The following is an 18,174-nucleotide window of genomic DNA, read 5'->3' as shown; positions in this document are numbered from 1 at the left end:
ATTACCATAGAGCCGCTAAAAGAAGTATTTTCTTAAAGTTATTCTAAATCAGGAGCTAACAACGGAGGTGTAGGGCGTTTAGGTGCTCTGCATTCCATTTATTTCTCAGGTCTAAATACAAAATGAGTTGGACATCAACATGTGAAAATTTGTAGCTAAATTCGTGAGTCCTTCTTTGAGATTTTCCATGTTCGTGTTCGGTCAGGGTTTCATTGGATGTATTCGTTTAAATCATCAAATATAATTTACATATTGATAAAAACACATACAGTATGAATATGGAGTGGAAAAATAATCAACAATGTAATTAAAACCACTGCGTTTCACATGTTGGTATTCAAATAACGACTTCATTGTCTTTCAGCTGTTCTACATCATGGAATACTTGAATTTACTTAGTGATGTATTTATTCGTTAGAATTACGCACTCTAGAACCTCTATAAAAGTTTATACAATGCGAGATTGTGAATCCTTTCCACTCGGGGAAGTCCCCTTGCCATCCCTCTGAGACCCCATCCACCCACATCCATCCCTCCATTCCACTGCGCGCTGCTTGTGTCCTGCTGAGCCAATCCGAAGCCCCGGCTTTGTGTTTCCTATTGCCGCGACACCGTAGGTCAGTGGCAGGGTCATTGCCTCACATCCCACCCGCCATGGGGTCATGTTTCCTGGTTGCTAATCTGTACGCCAGGGCCGACACAAAGAGGGCTCTCTGTTATGGCTGATCAGTCAAAGAGAAGAAGAGACTTCTGCAAAGTTAGCAGAAAGCTGCTGTCAGTGTAAGTCGGTGGTTTTTATGCGTTCCTGCCATGCAGTTGCTAAAAGGGGATTGTGATTGTGCTCTGTCGGTCAGTCCCTCCCTCCCGCTCGTCCCTCTGCTCAGTGTTCACACACACAGCTGTTTCCTGTTGAATGAGAGGGTATTTAAAAGAAGGAGAAAGGAAGAGAGGAAATCAGTCATTAACTATTGTTGGGGCGAAGGTTTGATTCCATTTCAAGCTTTTCACAACAACCGTTTTTGGTTAAAACTGAGGTTTGAAGGCAGTGAGAACCCTGCAGCGAGTCATGCTGACGTGCCGGGTTAACCCAATTAAATCATTTTCTCTGTTCCAGGCTCATGCTGCTTTCCATTCAGAAATCAATTAGCAGCCTCTTCAAACTGAGGTGAACTGTGTAATCCATCAGAGTGAAGACGATTGTGCATTTAAACTACATTATCGCTCAACAGTGTGTTGAGGAGCATAGAGAAAACTGTAATGGATTTCAGAACTCGAGCTTCGAGAACCGGCCAATTGATTTTTATCCCCCCGCAAGAAAGAAAGTAAAATCAGTTGTCTCTACAAATGGTAGGAAGCATTCATCCTCGAACTTAAAACTGCACAGAAAGCGTTTAGAACATTCAGCGAAGTCAAAGATTTTTATGCTTTGATGCAGGGAAACATCTTCTGATTTTCATCCCCAGCCACCGGGACAAAACAATACTCTGGCAGGAAAAGGGTGATCTAATGCAACATGAGGTACAATTTAATCAGCATATTTTTTTTTATTCCCGTTTTAAAGTCTCAAGGATCTAATTTATTATTCAAGCGTGAGCATTTTGACCATTTCCTTCCTGTTTCTGTGCAAAGTGGAACATGTGGGAAACAATTTCGAGCGTCAGCAGCAACCTTCAGCTGCGTCGACCTTTTTTCACCTTAAGGGTGCTGAAATTAGGGTTTTACATAAATACCAAAGAGAAGAAAAACATTTTAGTTAACACGAGTGACCTGCTATCAACATTTCTATCCTTTCATGTACTTTACTTGAGGCTCCTTTTGTCCAATTGACTGCATCAATCCAGCGTAGCATAGAGGGAGTCAGGCTGTGGCTCTTTTGAGCCTTTAGCTTTCTTCTTTCTTGGTTTTGGTGTCTGAAATTCTCTGCCTGCAGCATTATAGTTTCTATTATATATCAGATAAATGGATGGATGACAGATAGTGACAAATAGGGAGAAATAAATTGATTATAAACTATGGATTAACAAAAAGATTGATGATAAAGGTAAAATATTGTTGTTCCATCTCACTTTTACCTTCCAATTCATTTTTTTTACTAAATGCTAGGATACAACTTACTGTGACCAGCTGACTTCCTTAGAAATCATCTTGTCTGACTTCTCTTTGTGGCGTGTGTGAGGGTCTGTCCAGTCTGCAGTCTTCCTCATAAACATGTCAACCTTAGCATAATATTTCCAACACCTCATTATTTATTGCAGGCATGCTATATTTAAATTTCCAAAGAAGTTTGCTGAGTTTGGCTTAGCTGAAGGACATTATCTTATAAATGATAATGCATCAGTAAAACATATCTGATAGCCTTTTATTTTTTTTAACACTTAATTTTATTAATAGATTTAGTTTTTTGTTAGAAAAGACTTTGTTAGCATGCAGGGTTTAATGATGTCATGTATATCATATTAAATGCTGAATTAGTGACCTGGCTTCGATCTCTATAGTCGCAGAGAAAGGTTGGAAGAAGCTTCTGTTAGTCGAAAATTGGATTTATGTTGATTTTAATATTTATGATAAAAGTTTTACCCCGTTACCCAAAACATCCCAGCCCACTGTAACCTCTCTTTGAGACATTACAATGTTTTAGTGCCAGAATGAAGCAACAGGGTTTTTTCTGCAGTAAAATCTTCCCAGGCATTGATGACTTTGGTAAAAGGAAAATGCCTGGTAATCCTAGATGTTATATCCTGTCCCATCCATGTTTCTGAGTTATTTTTTGGTCTTATTCCTTAATGACCTCTAAATTCAGCAGATGTTAAACACAGCAGCACTCTACAGTTGTTGCTTTTGTTTCCATATATATATTTTTATTGGGTTATGAGGATACAATATATGCCTTTTCATGAGAATCAGTCAATGCAATCAACTGGTTTTCCTTAGATACAAAACTTTGAATCAATTGGACTGTATGAACTGGTGAACTGTAAAGTGCCTTGAGATGGTGTGTGGTGAATTGACGCTATATAAATAAACTGAATTGAATTGAATAAATATTAACGATGAACAAACACGACTCTCTCCCCCAAACGAGAAAACAGGAGGGGCAGATGGTTATTAATTAAAATAAATAATACTAAATGACAAAGCAACATTTAGAGGAGGAACCTGAAATGCTTGGAGAACAAAAATGTCGCTAGTAGTTTTTACATGTGCTTGTAGTTCTGCCACCAAAACATCAAACCAACCCACTGGCCTGTCACAATCCTGACTGGAAAAAAAATAAAAAAAGATAATTAAGCGTTATTCAATTAAAAAACAGTTAGGTAGTGTATATTAATAAGAACCATCTTCTTTAATCATCTAAGGAGGGAATTAAATCAATTAAGGAAAGAATGGGAGTCCAACTTTTCTCAAATTTGTTGGCACACCCCCTAATTATGGATGAGTACTGGCATGGGTGTTGCGATACGATACGTCTCACGATGCAATGTTATCATGATACTGCAATATCACTATATATAGCGATATTTTACCTAGCTGTCAAAATGAAATATATTGATAAAAAAGCAAGTTCTGTATATGTTTATTAGAATCCATGTTGTTTGGGATTTGAGTTAGTCCACGTGTTCTACAGTGACTGCCTCTACTACAGAAATGGTGCTGTCGCACAAAGAAAGGGCTGCACACTGCCATCTGATAGAGTAGCTGTGCAGAGGAAGCCCATTTTCACTCACTATTTTAGAGAAAAAATTCTGCTTTTAAAAATCGATATTAGGAATGAAAGCCTTTCAGCCTAGAGTCAGGGGAGGGAGGGTTCTTATCCTTGCACTTGAGTAAAATGCGTCTGCATGCTACCAGAGCAATAGCGTTACTTTCCCTGTTGGTGAAGTGTGTAAATTCTTTAAGCACACCAAAGATGGAGGTTAAAGGACTCTGACGCAATGCTTTGATTAGGGCTTTTGGAAAAGTATTGTAGAAAGAGGACCAGAATGAGCTTACGTAATTTGGGACAGGAAAAAAACATGTGCGTATGACTGGCTGGTGACAGAGAACATCTGTCCCATGTATCACTTGTATTAAAAAGTTTTTTTTAGTTTAGCTTTGGAATAATGTATCCTGTGTAGGACCTTAAACTGTATTAATGTCAGACTGGAACAAAATGAGGTGGAGTTGACCCTGTCAAAGGCCCCTCTCCCATCCTTTGTCTGACATGGGACAACTCTTGTACAAGGCCACCCTTGGCCAATCATTGGCCACCCCTGTGGCCACCCCTACCATTTAATTTCCCTCTAATACAGATGATGGCAGCTGTAATAATCTCAAGTGGAATATTCAAAACATTTAAAATATTCATATATTAACAATTACTTGACAACAAAAAACACTGTGGTTAATTATGCACATTAAAATACTCACATTAAAGATGATAAGTACAGAATTCATGCTCTTTGCAGATTTTGTGTTTCATGGGGTAAAGAGACTCTGCAAGTCATCTAGGAGTCTTCTGTGAAATCATAGATAAATAACTATTTTAATTAAAAAAAACATATTAAATAATCTATTTATGTAGATATTAGTACTTGTAAATATCAATTTTATCCAGAATGATTGTTTATAAAAGTAGGTAAGTAAAGACAATGGAAAAGATGTTCGCCCCAGAACTCGAACCTGAAAGAATTTTATCCACTATACCTTTTATTTAGAAAGCACAAATGTTTAAATATACATATGCGTCTGTCTATTTGTTACCAAAGGCTGTGGGGAAGTATAGTTTGTTTTTATTTAGAAAATATGGATGTTTTGCTTGTTAATTTTCCTGTTGGAAGAGTGTAGGTCTGGTGCCACCCCTCTGTGTACATTGGTTATTGCCTGGCCACCCTTATAAACATTTTCTGGCTACGCCTCTGCCTGAGGCAAAGACTAATCCTAAAGTTAACCTTTCTGTGGTTCAGAACCTCACATTCCCTCCAACGGACCAGAGATACTTTGCCTGAATCCATTAAAATCCCAGACTCCTGAATTCAAACTGAGTTAAAGAACTAGATGAAGAAGCTGTATTGATAATCGTTCTATCGGGGGATCCTGATCTAACTGTGGGAAGCTCTGCTGGAGCTACAGATGCAGAGATAGAGACAACATTTGGTTCATCTGGTGGAGCTGCAGCATATTTAACAGAAATATAATGGGGCTGATATGATTATGGGGGCTATGTGGTCTCTGTTGCATTGATTTGTGTTTTATTTAATCAGAAGCCACTTCTTTAGAGTGAGAATCTTTTCAGGCAGAAGTCAAAATCCAATAGCTTTAATAATCAGATTAAGTCCTCTAATTTCATTTTTTTGAGCCAGTTATGTTTCCCTAGTGTTTAAAAAGACATTTGAGTCTAAGCTATTTTTTCCCTTCTTGTCTGCAGAGCGAATCAGTCAAATACTTCCTGGATAACTTGGATCGTATCGGACAGCCGGTGAGTCCCGCTTAAATGTTCCCAGCGTCTTTTTGTTGTTTGTTTCAAGAATTCAAGAAAAATCTTTCTTTCCTTATTATAGAGCTACATTCCAAGCAAACAAGATATTTTATTTGCAAGAAAGGCCACTAAAGGGATAGTGGAGCACGACTTTGTGATCAAAAAGATTCCTTTCAAAATGGTGGACGTTGGCGGTCAGAGGTCGCAGCGGCAGAAGTGGTTTCAGTGTTTCGATGGGATCACATCGATTCTCTTCATGGTGTCGTCATCAGAGTACGACCAGGTATGTTCATGTTGAAGCTCACCTACATGCACCTACATGCATAATGCATAACAAGTTGAAATATAAGATTTAGAGCCTCTGAATTTATTTGCACAGAAATCTCAGAAGGATGATCTTTGATCATTCCTGTTTCACACAGTCCTGGTCCCTCACTTATGTTCTCTTTAGCTCAGCAGTTGTTTTCTACTGGTTTTTGAGGCTAGAGATGAAGATGTTTCTGGAAACAGGTTGATTTTCTGTCTGATGAACCGTTACTGTCTTTGCTAAAAATGTGAATAATTAATCATCCTTATTTAGGCCCAATTTTTTATTTTTTTCCCCAGGGACGGTAAAAAAAAATTCAAAGAGTTTACAACAAACATTTCTTTTACACATTTATCCCTTGTTAAATCCCTGGAGTCTTTGCTGCTTTAAAGCGCAACCTCAGCACCATCTGACCAAGGTGCTCCTTTGCACTTCACATGTTTATACTTTTGACTTAAGGACAGAGATGCTTTTATATTTTTAAGATTTGCTCTAAAACAACCTGCTGGCTTGTAGATAACATCTAATTGTTGTTGTGTAAACCTGGTGACCCCAGGAGGACAAACTTTGTGTCTTTTTGCGAAGTGTGGCAGCAAATGAAACTTTTGCTCCTTCAGCTTTGTGATTAGGGAAAATAGGCTGTAGTCCTGTAGAAAAGTAGTAAATCCCATTAAAGATTGAGTTTTTTTTCTTAAAAAAAGTTCCCTAATCAATTTTTGGTTTTTATTTATGACCATAAAAGTCCTGCGCCTAAAAGATCCAAATCTGAATTCTCAGATTTCCTTCCGTTTTAGGCTATTGTAATATTTCCAGGTCCATTTGTTCTTAAGGTTTCATTTTCTTTACAGATTGTCTTTTATTTTCCTCCATTTTCCTGGAGGAGGGGGGAATATCTGTATATGATTTAGGTCAAAACCTGTCTTATGTTTTGTCACTAAGATTATTTAACTTTAGGCACATCAGTGCAGAGAACTTTATCCCAGCAGTCCCTTTTTTCTTTTATCACTTTGTCAAACTTAAATCTGGCCTCTGTGTTTTTCTCGAAAAGCAAATGCTTCATATCATCAGTAACGAAAGAGAAACAGTGACATGTTAGCATCTTGCTTTCAAAGTGAACTTCCAGGGACTATCAGACCTGAACATGTTGGCATTTGTTTGGACTGTCCTCTGCCTGTTGAATCATGTTTCTCAGTGGAGGGCCTGATTCCAGTCCCTTAGAGTTATGGAGGAATGTCTTGCTTCCATCTCTGCTCTATCTTGATTATGTTTATTCTCTAAAAAATCAGTTAGACTCATCTATTTAGACTGGCTTTTAGTAAGTTTTATCTGTGATCGATGCTATTTAGATATAGATTTACTTGAAGCTGCTTTGCTGCTACAGTCCTTAGTCTGAAGATGTCTCCTTTGATCTCACCAGGGTTCATCCTGACCCCAGCAGTGACAAGCTAACTGAATATATCTGGGGATTTAAGGAGGCAAACCTCCTGTAAAATGCAGAGCAACAACATACTCCTCATTTCTTTCAATTAAATAAAAAAAAAAAAACATTTTCCAAACCTTTTCAGAAAGTGTTTTTCTTAATAATTTCCCATCCGCTACAAAAACACGCTGGTTTTTTCTTGTGTTTTCTCATTTTTATTATCTCCCTACATAATTACTGTATGTCCAAGGGCAACAAAAAGTAAAGGATTCCTAAATAGAAATTATGAGAAAATTAGTTGCTTAAAAGACATTTATTTTAAAGAATTGTTTCAACAACTGTTAATTTAAGATATGTCAATTAATGCCGGTTTTTAAGCAGAGGGCATAATTTGTTGTCATACCAACAATATCTGTCTGCAAAATCATGTCAGACGTTAAAAAGAGAACTTTTCCTCCAGTCTAAACCAGGCATGTCTCTCGTTTTTCCTCCAGGGCAGCTGTCCTGCAAGTTTTCATTGTCTCTTGGCTTCAGGACACAGCTGATTTAGGCGACTGTAGTTCAAAATCTATTAATTAGCTATCAATGGAAATCAGCTGCAGGAAGACCTGCAGGACAGCGTCACTCAGGACCTTCAGACACGCTGGGTGTAAATGTTGTGATAAAAAAGTTTTTTTAATCTATTAATGTCTAAATGTGATTAGAAACTTTCGGCTCCCTTTCCTGCACCGTTGACCATGCTTCACTTAGATCTGTCCTGCTGGTGGAAACGACATTCCTTTGGAAGAATCTTCTCTTGGTTGCATAATAGATGACGGTTGTCCAGCCTTAAAAAGTCCAATAGTCAGAAAAAGTCAAATATTTTGTGGAAAGTCTTTATATCAAAGCTGAGATTTGGTAATTCAGTGATTAAATCAGTCAGTATCTTGTAAAACAGAAATATTACAGTAGGACAGCTTCTATCTGAATTAAATCCTTGCTCTTAGTGTAATGGCTGGGAGCTATTTGATTATAACTCATTTAGTGAGTTTAAACAGTTTCATTAGTGGTAAAAATTATTTAGATTTAAATCAGGTTTTTTTATTGGATGGTAAAAAATCACTGAACTGTTGCCTTGCAGCAGGATGGTCAACAGTTTGAAACTTAGCTTTCCATGATCTCCATTTTCAAGAGCAGGCTCTCTCTGGGTACTCCGGCTTCCTCCCATGATGCAAAAACTATCCTTGTTAGATAAACTAAACTCTCTAAATTAACTTTAGGTAGGACTTATTTTTTTTCTCCTATTTGTCTGTTTTTTTCTGCATCGGACTGGTGACCTGTCCACCTCTCATCCATTGACCTCTGGACACAGGCGGATAATTCTGGTCCAGAAAATAAGAAGCTTGTTTGGAGATTAGATCACCTGGTTAAGGAAAAAGATGAAGGAAAACTAAGCAGTGTTTAATTTCTAGACCTGGATTATCTGTCCCTGGATAAAGGTTAGAGATAAAAGGAGGGTTAATTATTAAAGGTAGTTATTAAGACTGCAGACATGTTGGTTATGAAAGGAAGACCGGTTTGACTCATTTAAACATGAAGGTACTTTAAATAATTAGTGGTCTAAATACAGTCTATGATGCATTAGGGGAGTCTCAGGGTAGACATTGATGTTTATGTAATGCTGATACTGTGAAAATCTTTCTTAGATCAGCTCTTGACTTCTAGAGTTATGAAATGCATCAGAGACACAGCTGGGTTCATACAAAGCTGTCTTTATGGTGAACTGAGGAGCCCTGCTTGTTCTTAGAGCTGCGGCTCCAGTTCAAAGCAGGGGTCATTTTTATTGCAGCACATCCATTAATTGCTCTTCTGATAAGACTTGTTGACTAAACAGACCAAGGCTAATGTTGAGAGTGTGTTTGGCTCCAGCTTTTGATGGAGGACCGCAGGACGAACCGCCTGGTGGAGAGCATGAACATCTTTGAGACCATCGTCAACAACAAGCTCTTCCTGAATGTCTCCATCATCCTGTTTCTCAACAAAACGGACCTGCTGGTGGAGAAGATCCGCACCGTGGACATCCGCAAGAACTTTCCCGAGTTCAGAGGAGACCCACGCAGATTGGAGGATGTGCAGGTACGTGGTTGATGGGAATATCTAAAACATCTTTTTGTTTCCATCCCAGGGCAGATGGAGAGCGTCTTTGGGACTTCTGAAAGTCAGAATAAAAGGAATGTGCATCACAACAGGTCGTCTTCAGACTTTGCATTTGGAAATTCTTTCTTAATATTGCGTCAAAATACTGTCCCCTAAAAAAGTGAAGATTCTCTTTTTAAGGGAATCACACTTAACTGCTAAATAGAAAGGAAATTACAGATTAAAGAAACACATTTATATGTATTTAACTTAGTTTATTTCTTCCAGCTTTAACTTTCAGGGGAAATTTTATTTTTTTTTTTTTCACATTTCTATTTGCAGATCAGTGTATTCTAAGTCCGATGGGTTGAAAACCATCTCTGAACAACAGTTTCCAAGTTTTGACACTGCTTTAGTCTGGCTTTCACTTGGCCTTTCTAATGGATCGATATGCTTTGATCTATATTATAGCATGCACTGCAAAAAATAGGAAATCTAAGTAAGATTTTTCATATGAGCCTGTTTCACCTTGTTTTGAGCAGGCAATGTAATAAGCAAATTTATTTTTTTAAAGTTATTCAAGACATTTTTGTGGGCATGTAGGTTGTCATTCTACTCGAATGCAAATGACCCACTGAGCGCTCAGAAAACTCTGCCGTCTCGCATAGAACTTCTTTTCTCGCCCACATGCAGGATTTACCTGCTGCTCGCTCTGTTTGCCCTGAGAGATGGGAGACAGGCTTGTCAGCTAGCGGTAGCTTGCGCCAAGTTTACTGCGACAAACAAAGCAACCGAGATATTATATTTTACTGAATGTTACCTTCTAATGGTTAGCCAAGCATTTCTTCTGCTTCTTCTTCCTCTCTGATCGATGATAGCAGAAAAAAGGGAGTGAAATCATTCCATCGATATACGTTATGATGCCAACATGATCCTCACACCAGACTGCTAAAAGTATTCCCGCGAGCAAGAGAAGCGTTCCTCTGCTTGCACGCATGCTGTAAATCCTGTGGACTTTTCTCTAGAGCTCTCAGTCGGGTTTTCATTGCATAACTGCATGGTTTAAATGCCATATTGAAGCTGTAGGAATACATTTACGCTAAACAGACCCTGATTTATCCTGCCCTTCTTTCTTCCAGGCCTTCCTGGTCCAGTCATTCAGCAGGAAGAGGAGAAACCGAGGGAAGCCGCTCTTCCACCACTTCACCACTGCAGTGGACACAGAAAACATCCGCTTTGTTTTTCACGCGGTCAAGGACACGATTCTGCAGGAGAACCTCAAAGATATCATGCTGCAGTGACTTTTATGTTTATGTCAGTCCAACTGTGAAAACCCGCCACCATTCCAGCCCGGGAGGACTTGGCTCTGACACCACAGCCTACAATGTGTTCATATTACCTGTGGAGCCAGGAGTTCCTACATGCCTGTGGATACCCTGCATTTAACCTGTGTAGATGTGCAAATGAGCTGGGAAGGAGAGCTAAACTCTTGGGGGGGGCAACACCAGCTACACCTGCATTAGCACTAAAAGGGTTGTTCCTCTTATGTACATAAGACTATGACAACATTGTCACTAAAGTGAGTTGAATGGCTGCCTGCCAAAAGCAGGATAAAGGATGGATAGAAGGACTGAGAGCAAGATGGAAAAGTCCTCATCTTCAAGTACGCGTGATGAGAGGGGAAGAGGGGTGAGGGTCTGGCCCCAAACTGGTCATATGCTGCGTTACGTGATAAGGTTGCACAAGTGTTCCTGTCAGTGAACTTTAACAGAGAGAAGAAGCGAAACCCTCTCATGCTCACTATCTCCCTGTAATTTACTCCCAACGTCACACGAGAAAGAAACAGCTGCAGAGAAGAAGTCTTCTGCTAATCTCCTCTCCCTCATCTCTGGTCCTCCGCAGCACAATAGACAGACTGTTTGTTTGTTTCCTCCTTCTCCAGCAGAAAACTGCAGACAGACAAATTAGAGATTCATCTTAGCTGAAGGAAATACAGAAGTCCTGACTTATACTCCACTCATGATTCCTCTCGTCCTCTTTGAATGCACCACAAATGCCCCAAACTTCACATAGGGCATGTTTGAAGTCTTTAGTAGTGGTTGTGGTAGAATTTTACCTGTTGTTTTGGGTAAACCCGAAGGGAACAGCAGTAAATAATGAGGCTGAACTGCAACTGACCCATTTCCCATGCTTCTGGGGGAGATTTTAGGCTTGTTCTGCAGTTTAAACGCTGCAGCTATATTGAAGACAATTTAGTGTTTACACAAGTTTTGGAAATATTTATCCTTTTTTTTCTTCTTCTTCCTAACGGGGAATGTTGTTTTAAGAGTCCTGAAATAAATTAGTACTTCATTGCAGTAGCATAATCCTCAATTTTAAAAGTAAACACAATTCAGGCTTAAATTAGGATATATACCAGAAATCTTGCAAACCAAACTGTTAGGCTCTGAACATTAACAACCTTACGGCTTTTCTGTGGGGTGTTGTTTCTGGCTCTGGAAGGAGCCATTTTTGTTTTGATTTTCTTTTTTCCTATTTCTTTGATCATTATCTTCCAAAAAGGGATTTATAATGACTCCGGTTAAATTGGAGGCAGAATGTAGGAGATTTATCTATTCTGTTATTTCAAAATGTCCACCATGCCATGTAGGGTTCTCTAAGGAGCAGAATCAGGCCCATTAGTGGGAGTTTGTTTGTTTGTCTTTCACATTTTCTAATCTCTTAACCAGAGTGTCTAAAGGTGCGTTCACAGCGGATGCCAGTCGTGCGAGTGAATTCCATGTTTTTCCTATACAGAGGTGTATTCAGAGGCGACCAAACAATCAGCGATATGAAGGGCACATATTTGGTGATCGGAGCGAAGCTGCACTGTGAGAACATGTGACACTTAGTGAAAAGTGAAATTTTGCAGATGTGGAAAAATCTGAACTCCTCTGTTAATTTGCATCGTGTTAATCAATCAGGGGCTGGATGATGTGAGGCTAAATAGCACAGCGGAACCCCTTTTTTTTTTTTTGTTAAAACTCACCAGAACGGATTGATCCGTCCTTCTGCAGCAGTAGAGGAGCTCATGATACTTGGTCCTGGATGGAGGGAGGTACTATAGGAAGCAATTATCTGGCTGAGAGCAGGTCTGATGCACCCAGAGACGCTGGTTTTATTCAGCTTTCCAGGTTCAACAGAGCACTGCTGTGTGTTCAGTTCCCCTGAACTCTGTAAAGTTGAGGTCAGGTAGTTTGAACATTGAATTTCTTTTTGTTTAACAAAAAACAAAACATCGATCTAGTAGATTAAAGTCACTGGAAGCTACTTGTCGTAGAGCCAATCTTGCGTTCTTCCTGTATCTGTTCCTCACTTTATACAATGATGCTTGAGTACCGTGGAAACTAGCTGAGATTGTTCACATCTGATTATCATCAGTGGATAGTAGTGATACACAAATAATAATCCCCCATAGGAACCAGGAGAGAGGAGCACATCTAAAGGAAAACTCACTAACATATAAGCGCAGACTGACGATTGGCACAGTTTAAAAATAGTAATATCTGTTGCAGAAGTTCAATCTAAAACTCTTTTAAAATTTAGTTTAAGGAGATTTTTGATTTGCCCTTGTGTTGAAATAAAAACAGTAGTATTAAAATATAAGAATTAAATTGTAATAATACTTTGTACAATACACGAAATTTAATTTCAAATGGAGCATATTTCTTGAAGATGCCAAAAAATTATCTCATGAAAATATCCTATGTGTACATTCCAATGTTGAGAGGAATAAAGGAGCAAAGTGAGCAATACCACATGATAAAATATATCTGTCTTATTGACGAGGGGGAAACCCTGGCCTTGTGCATGGGTTATTCATGCAGTGATTTAAATTTTGATTTAACTGTTTAGTTATTTTCAGAAATATACATTACATTTATATCAAGTTGGCCTTTCCGTCCCCCTGCTGCAGCTCCCAGGGTCGAAGGACTGTTGACCCCTGGTCTAAAGATTTCACAGGTCAGAGTCATTTTGGACACAGGCAATCTTGGAATTTTATGGATATGAAATTTGATTATTTAGGCGAACCATATCAGACATATAAACTCTGAGTTTCAATTTCAAGCAGAGATAGCCATAAGAGCTGCAGTAGTGTGTAAACGTACTTAAGTGTGAAAAATATTCTTTTTTTTGGATGTTTGTCACACTTAAGTGTTTCTGAACACCACAATAATTATATTAGTCAAAAGACAAAAGCTGTTAATGCAAAATTCAGGTTTTAGCCAAAGGATATTTTATACAGAATCAAACCAGGTGAAACTAAAACTTTTCAACTTGAGGGATTCTAGGTAGAGCACATTTATTGACACATTTTGAAGAAAAAAAAATCTTAAATTCCAAATATTTGTGTCTCTTTGTTTTACAAATTTGGTATAATCACGATTAATCCTATTAATTGTTTCAGCCCTAGACTGAATATTCATTACGAATATCTGCAGCAGAATTTCCCTAGTCATATTAAAGATATCTAAAATTTGAAATTGCCTAGTCATTGATGAATTGTACTAATCTATGACTTCAGTTTTAAATACAAAGTCATTCCTATAAAGTCATTCCAACTAGTGGGGGAAAAAAAAGTTCTACTGGTATATAAATTCTATATATGATTATAATTACAGATAGTTTAGCTTTCCGTTTAAAAAGTGAAACCGTTTTGACGAAACCACAGAATCTTTATGATGAGAGCTGAACTACAGAGAATATTTTGCAGCATTCGGTGTGAACGTACCTTAAGAGTTCTGCATCTCTGATTTATTTCTAAACCAGAGAAACATTAACTTAATTATGTAACACTTTGTGATCTGATAGCTGCCATGATCAGCTAGGATGGTTTAGTTCAGATTCCTGATGTATCCGTCTTAAAGAAAATTTAGAAAATTAATTCATACTAACTTGTTTTGTCTTCAAGGGCTTATTAGATAAGTATATCTGTGTGTCATCAGCACAACTATTCAAAATGATCCCTTTATCTCCTCTAATTCTGCCAGGTGGAGGCAAATCTTTATAGGAAAGAGAACTGACCCGAGCACTAAGCTCTGTGGTACTCCATAACTAATTGGGTGTTCGAGAAAGATTTATGCTACTGCAACATAATTTATTTATTTTCATGCATCTAACATGTTTACCAGAGTTGCCAATAAAAGGGGAGGGTGTAGCTTGTATTTTTTTTCAGAAAATTTCCTATTTAAATCTGAAATTGAAATAAATATCTCAAGAAAATAAAACCGAAATTTTTAATGCAGAGATTGAACTAGTGAGGTCACGCTCAGAAAACTGAACGAAAAGCAACAGCAGTTCTTCCTAGAAAAGCTCCAACATTTGTAACTGGTTGTAAATAACATTGTTTGGTTATTTAATGAATAGATATCAGTGGATGCAACTCTTTGAAGCATTGCACATCAATATACTTCAGAATAAAAACTAATCTGAACCTTTTTTTTTTATATATTCCATTTTTAATAAGAAGGAAACCACTTTTTAAAAAATCCAGCAAGTAGGTCTATGTAGCAAACACTTAAGCAGCTAAAGAAGCAGATGTTTTCCCAGAAAGTGGACAGAAAAGATGGAAGAAGTGGGTTGATAGCAGAGCAATTAGCCAGAACATAACAGCCTATATGTGACTAAATATCCCTTATTAGCTCACTTTGTCACATTTATAGAGAGGGACAAAAGGTCTGACCCAAAATACTTTGAACACCTGAAGGCTCTTCATTATTCATCATCACTAATTCAAATTACTATTCTCCCACACGGACATTTAATCCTCTGCACCTTTAACCCTCGTCTGGCATGAGGAGCCTGACATTACAGCCCATTAACTGGGCCTTTAAGGTTCAGCTGATGAAGAACGCACTCAAGTCCAAAATCTATCGAAATAAAAATAAATAAAAGTGTTAATGTCTGTCAGGTTATTAAGCACAAATAAAAGTACAGTTACTATAGTTACCTGCCGCCACAATTAGCCTGTGCTCTGATTTATGGAGGTGGTTTAACTGGCAACCTGAAACACTTGGTCACTTCACAGCTGCCTTCATAAATTTGCAAAGTTTAGTTTTATGTCAAATGTGTTGCAATGAGTTGCATTTTGGTACCGCAGCTGTAGGGAACCGGGTTGGGTCTGGCCGCTTTTTCACTCCTCAGTGTTTCCTTTGCTTGGTCTTGAGGGGAGAGAAGGACGCAGCGTGAACGCTTCACTCCACCTCATCATAAGAATAATACTGTGTTAGTTTGTGTTCAAAGTGACTTGTACTTCCTTCACACTGAATACTGTAAATTTCTGACTGACACTGTATGTACATATGTAGTAACATGGAAAAGTTTTGAATGATCTCAGTTCTTTATATTTTGCTTCCAAGTAGTCAGATATCATCTGTTTAAAAGTTTCTCCGAGCTTTCTGAAGGTCTCAACTGGGTCTCATTTCAAGGCTACATTAAAAGTAATAATATAATAATATTTACAATAAATATTTGTTTCTTTTTTGGTATCAAGCATATAGATAATAGAAATTATCCATTTAAGTTTGCATCTTAGTATCCAAATTAGCCCAATTAAGCATAATTGGATGTGACCACTAATGAGCAACAGAATGATCCCACTGTGATCTTTGGTAATATACATTGCTAGCTCTGCGGCATTATAATGCATAGTTTTCTCTTTTTTTTTTCCTTTGTTTCCATGTATTAATCCTAAACGGGTTTAGGCAGGGCAAACTTAAAAAGTGCAGCTCCGACATGGAGTAATTAGTTTAAGAAAGCAGGTGTAATGTTCAGACGCACTTCATCTGAAATCTACCTCGCTGTATTTTCTTCTTTTTCTGCAGCTATGTCTAATTCAATACAAATACAGCTACAATCTTAAATAAATGAATGTCGTTAACTGTTTCATATTAGTGCTGCATTGCTAATTTGTTTCTATTTCCGCTGCTTTCTGGGCAGCTCGGCTCACACATAGAGCAGCAGCCGATAGAGTCTCTGTTTGACTGCCAAAGCCGACGTAAGGTTGGATAACTCGTTTTTTTATAGGAAAACCTAGTTTTGATATTTGTATGTTTGCAGCATTCAAATTTTCCTGTGCAGACTTGTAGCAAACTAAGCCACAGACAGCATAATGACTAACATAAGCTGCTTTTGATTGATTGAATTCAATTAGGGACTCTTCATGGAATCTGTAAAATAACATCAATAATAGCAGATAGACAGAAAAAAAACTTTTTTGCTCAAACAAGGTGATAAAAACCTGGCGTACAGTAGATGATCAGATAAAGGTTGATGGATTTCATAGGATGTGTGTCGCTCCAACACATCTGTTTTTCTCTGTACTCATTTTGTCTAATTCCCTTATTCTATGTGCAAATATTAGAAGACATGATGTCACAGTCCTGTACAATGAATTGATGAAAATGAGTGAAAACCGTTGCTAAGATCTTCAGAAAGCCTGGAGAGCTAAGAGTTTGGAAGACGAGCATTAAGAAACGAGCGGGCCTTTTCATAAAACTTTTGCACATTGCCCTAACAGTAAAACCATATGTAAACCAACTGTATGTTTTTGTTCCCATTCTGGTTCACTAACCCTCCTTCTCTCAAACTTGTTCTTATATTTCCTGAGTGACTGTGTTGCACTGGATGTTTCTTTTTGGGAGGAAAAAGCAAATAAAAAAAAAAACATTTAAAAAAAGATGCAGATTTTTTTTTCTTACAAAACGCCAAGCAGGAAGAAGAGAAGCTAATGATTCATTGCAACCTTTGTTATTTCTATGTTCTGTTTTGTTGTTTTTTCCAGGTGCCTTTACGCTGTCCTCTGTTGTGAAATACGCAGCCTTTTGCTGACAAGCTGTTTCTTTATATTTTTGCCATGGGACGTCAGGACAGAAATAAAAAAAAGAGCCCTCTGTCAATAATTTAAATGTTGTTTTTTTCCTCTCAATTCCAGATGGAATCAGTATTCCTATATGAACAAAAGGAGCTTTCATAAGAATGTAAAAAGCTCCTGATAAGTAATGTCAGACTGATGTTCTGTGCAGAGCGACTGTAGGCCCTTATTCTACATAATGTAATCCGAAGCTCATCAGCGAGAGCTATCAAGCCGCTGGGCATGAGAGCAAAATTGAAGTCGGGCGATATCTCTTTTACCCTGCAGAGTTTGACCTTTGCTTTGGCTTTTAATCAGAGCGACTCTGCTGCATTACAGCCCCTGAGTCTCAGGAGACGGGGAGGGGGTCCAGAAACAACCAGACCAGAGCTTTTTCACTGTTGTTTTAGAAATCGCCGGTCAACTTAGATTTATTTACACAGGAAGTGAGCCGAATGTAAATTAAGGTCCACATACATGCATGTCAGAGAAGCCCATGTAAGACTGTGAGATCTCTGGCACCAGAAAAGAAAGAGAAGGGGGAAAAAAATCCTGACCTTGTGAATGAGAATGCACAGACTGGGGGAGGGATGGACAAAGGGAGGAAGAGGAAATACAAGAAAAAGTAAGAGGATAGCAGGAGGGAGGAGGAGGAGGTTATGTTTCCTCTCAGCCCACTTCCTGTCCTGATCCTAAAATGGAGCGACTGTAAGAACGACATCCCTCAGCCTGGTTCTCCTCCCAAACACACACACACACACCAGCGAAACCCAAAGCAGCCTCCTGTGGGATCCTGCAGAAAGCATATCCCCAGCAGACTGCAACACAAGGAAGCATGAGTCTACAGCGAGGAGGCGGCACTGGACATTTTGTCCTAATGTTTCACTCCATGTGTACAACCTATCTAAGCTTACTTGTGCGAAATGTCAGTGATGACATCCAGACCTGTGTGAGGAGCAGTCCTCACTCATTTTCTTCTCCTCAAA

General features: G+C 38.4%; 1 protein-coding gene across 1 annotated transcript in view; it reads left to right on the top strand.

The window, feature by feature from the left end:
• Window positions 1-14,619, top strand: part of gna12 (guanine nucleotide binding protein (G protein) alpha 12) — a 39,999-nt gene extending 25,380 nt beyond the window's left edge. The window contains exons 3-6 of the mRNA XM_015377350.1: window positions 5,405-5,455; window positions 5,538-5,738; window positions 9,091-9,297; window positions 10,437-14,619. Coding sequence (XP_015232836.1) covers window positions 5,405-5,455; window positions 5,538-5,738; window positions 9,091-9,297; window positions 10,437-10,598 — 621 coding nt within the window. The 3' untranslated portion in view covers window positions 10,599-14,619. The remainder of the gene's footprint in view (window positions 1-5,404; window positions 5,456-5,537; window positions 5,739-9,090; window positions 9,298-10,436) is intronic.
• Window positions 14,620-18,174: the final 3,555 nt, after the last annotated feature.

The sequence above is a fragment of the Cyprinodon variegatus genome, unplaced genomic scaffold, assembly GCF_000732505.1.
Source record: "Cyprinodon variegatus isolate N-32 unplaced genomic scaffold, C_variegatus-1.0 Scaffold152, whole genome shotgun sequence".
Taxonomy (NCBI): domain Eukaryota; kingdom Metazoa; phylum Chordata; class Actinopteri; order Cyprinodontiformes; family Cyprinodontidae; genus Cyprinodon; species Cyprinodon variegatus.
The sequence above is the reverse complement of the archived record's forward strand: the minus strand, read 5'-3'. Positions and strand labels throughout refer to the sequence as shown.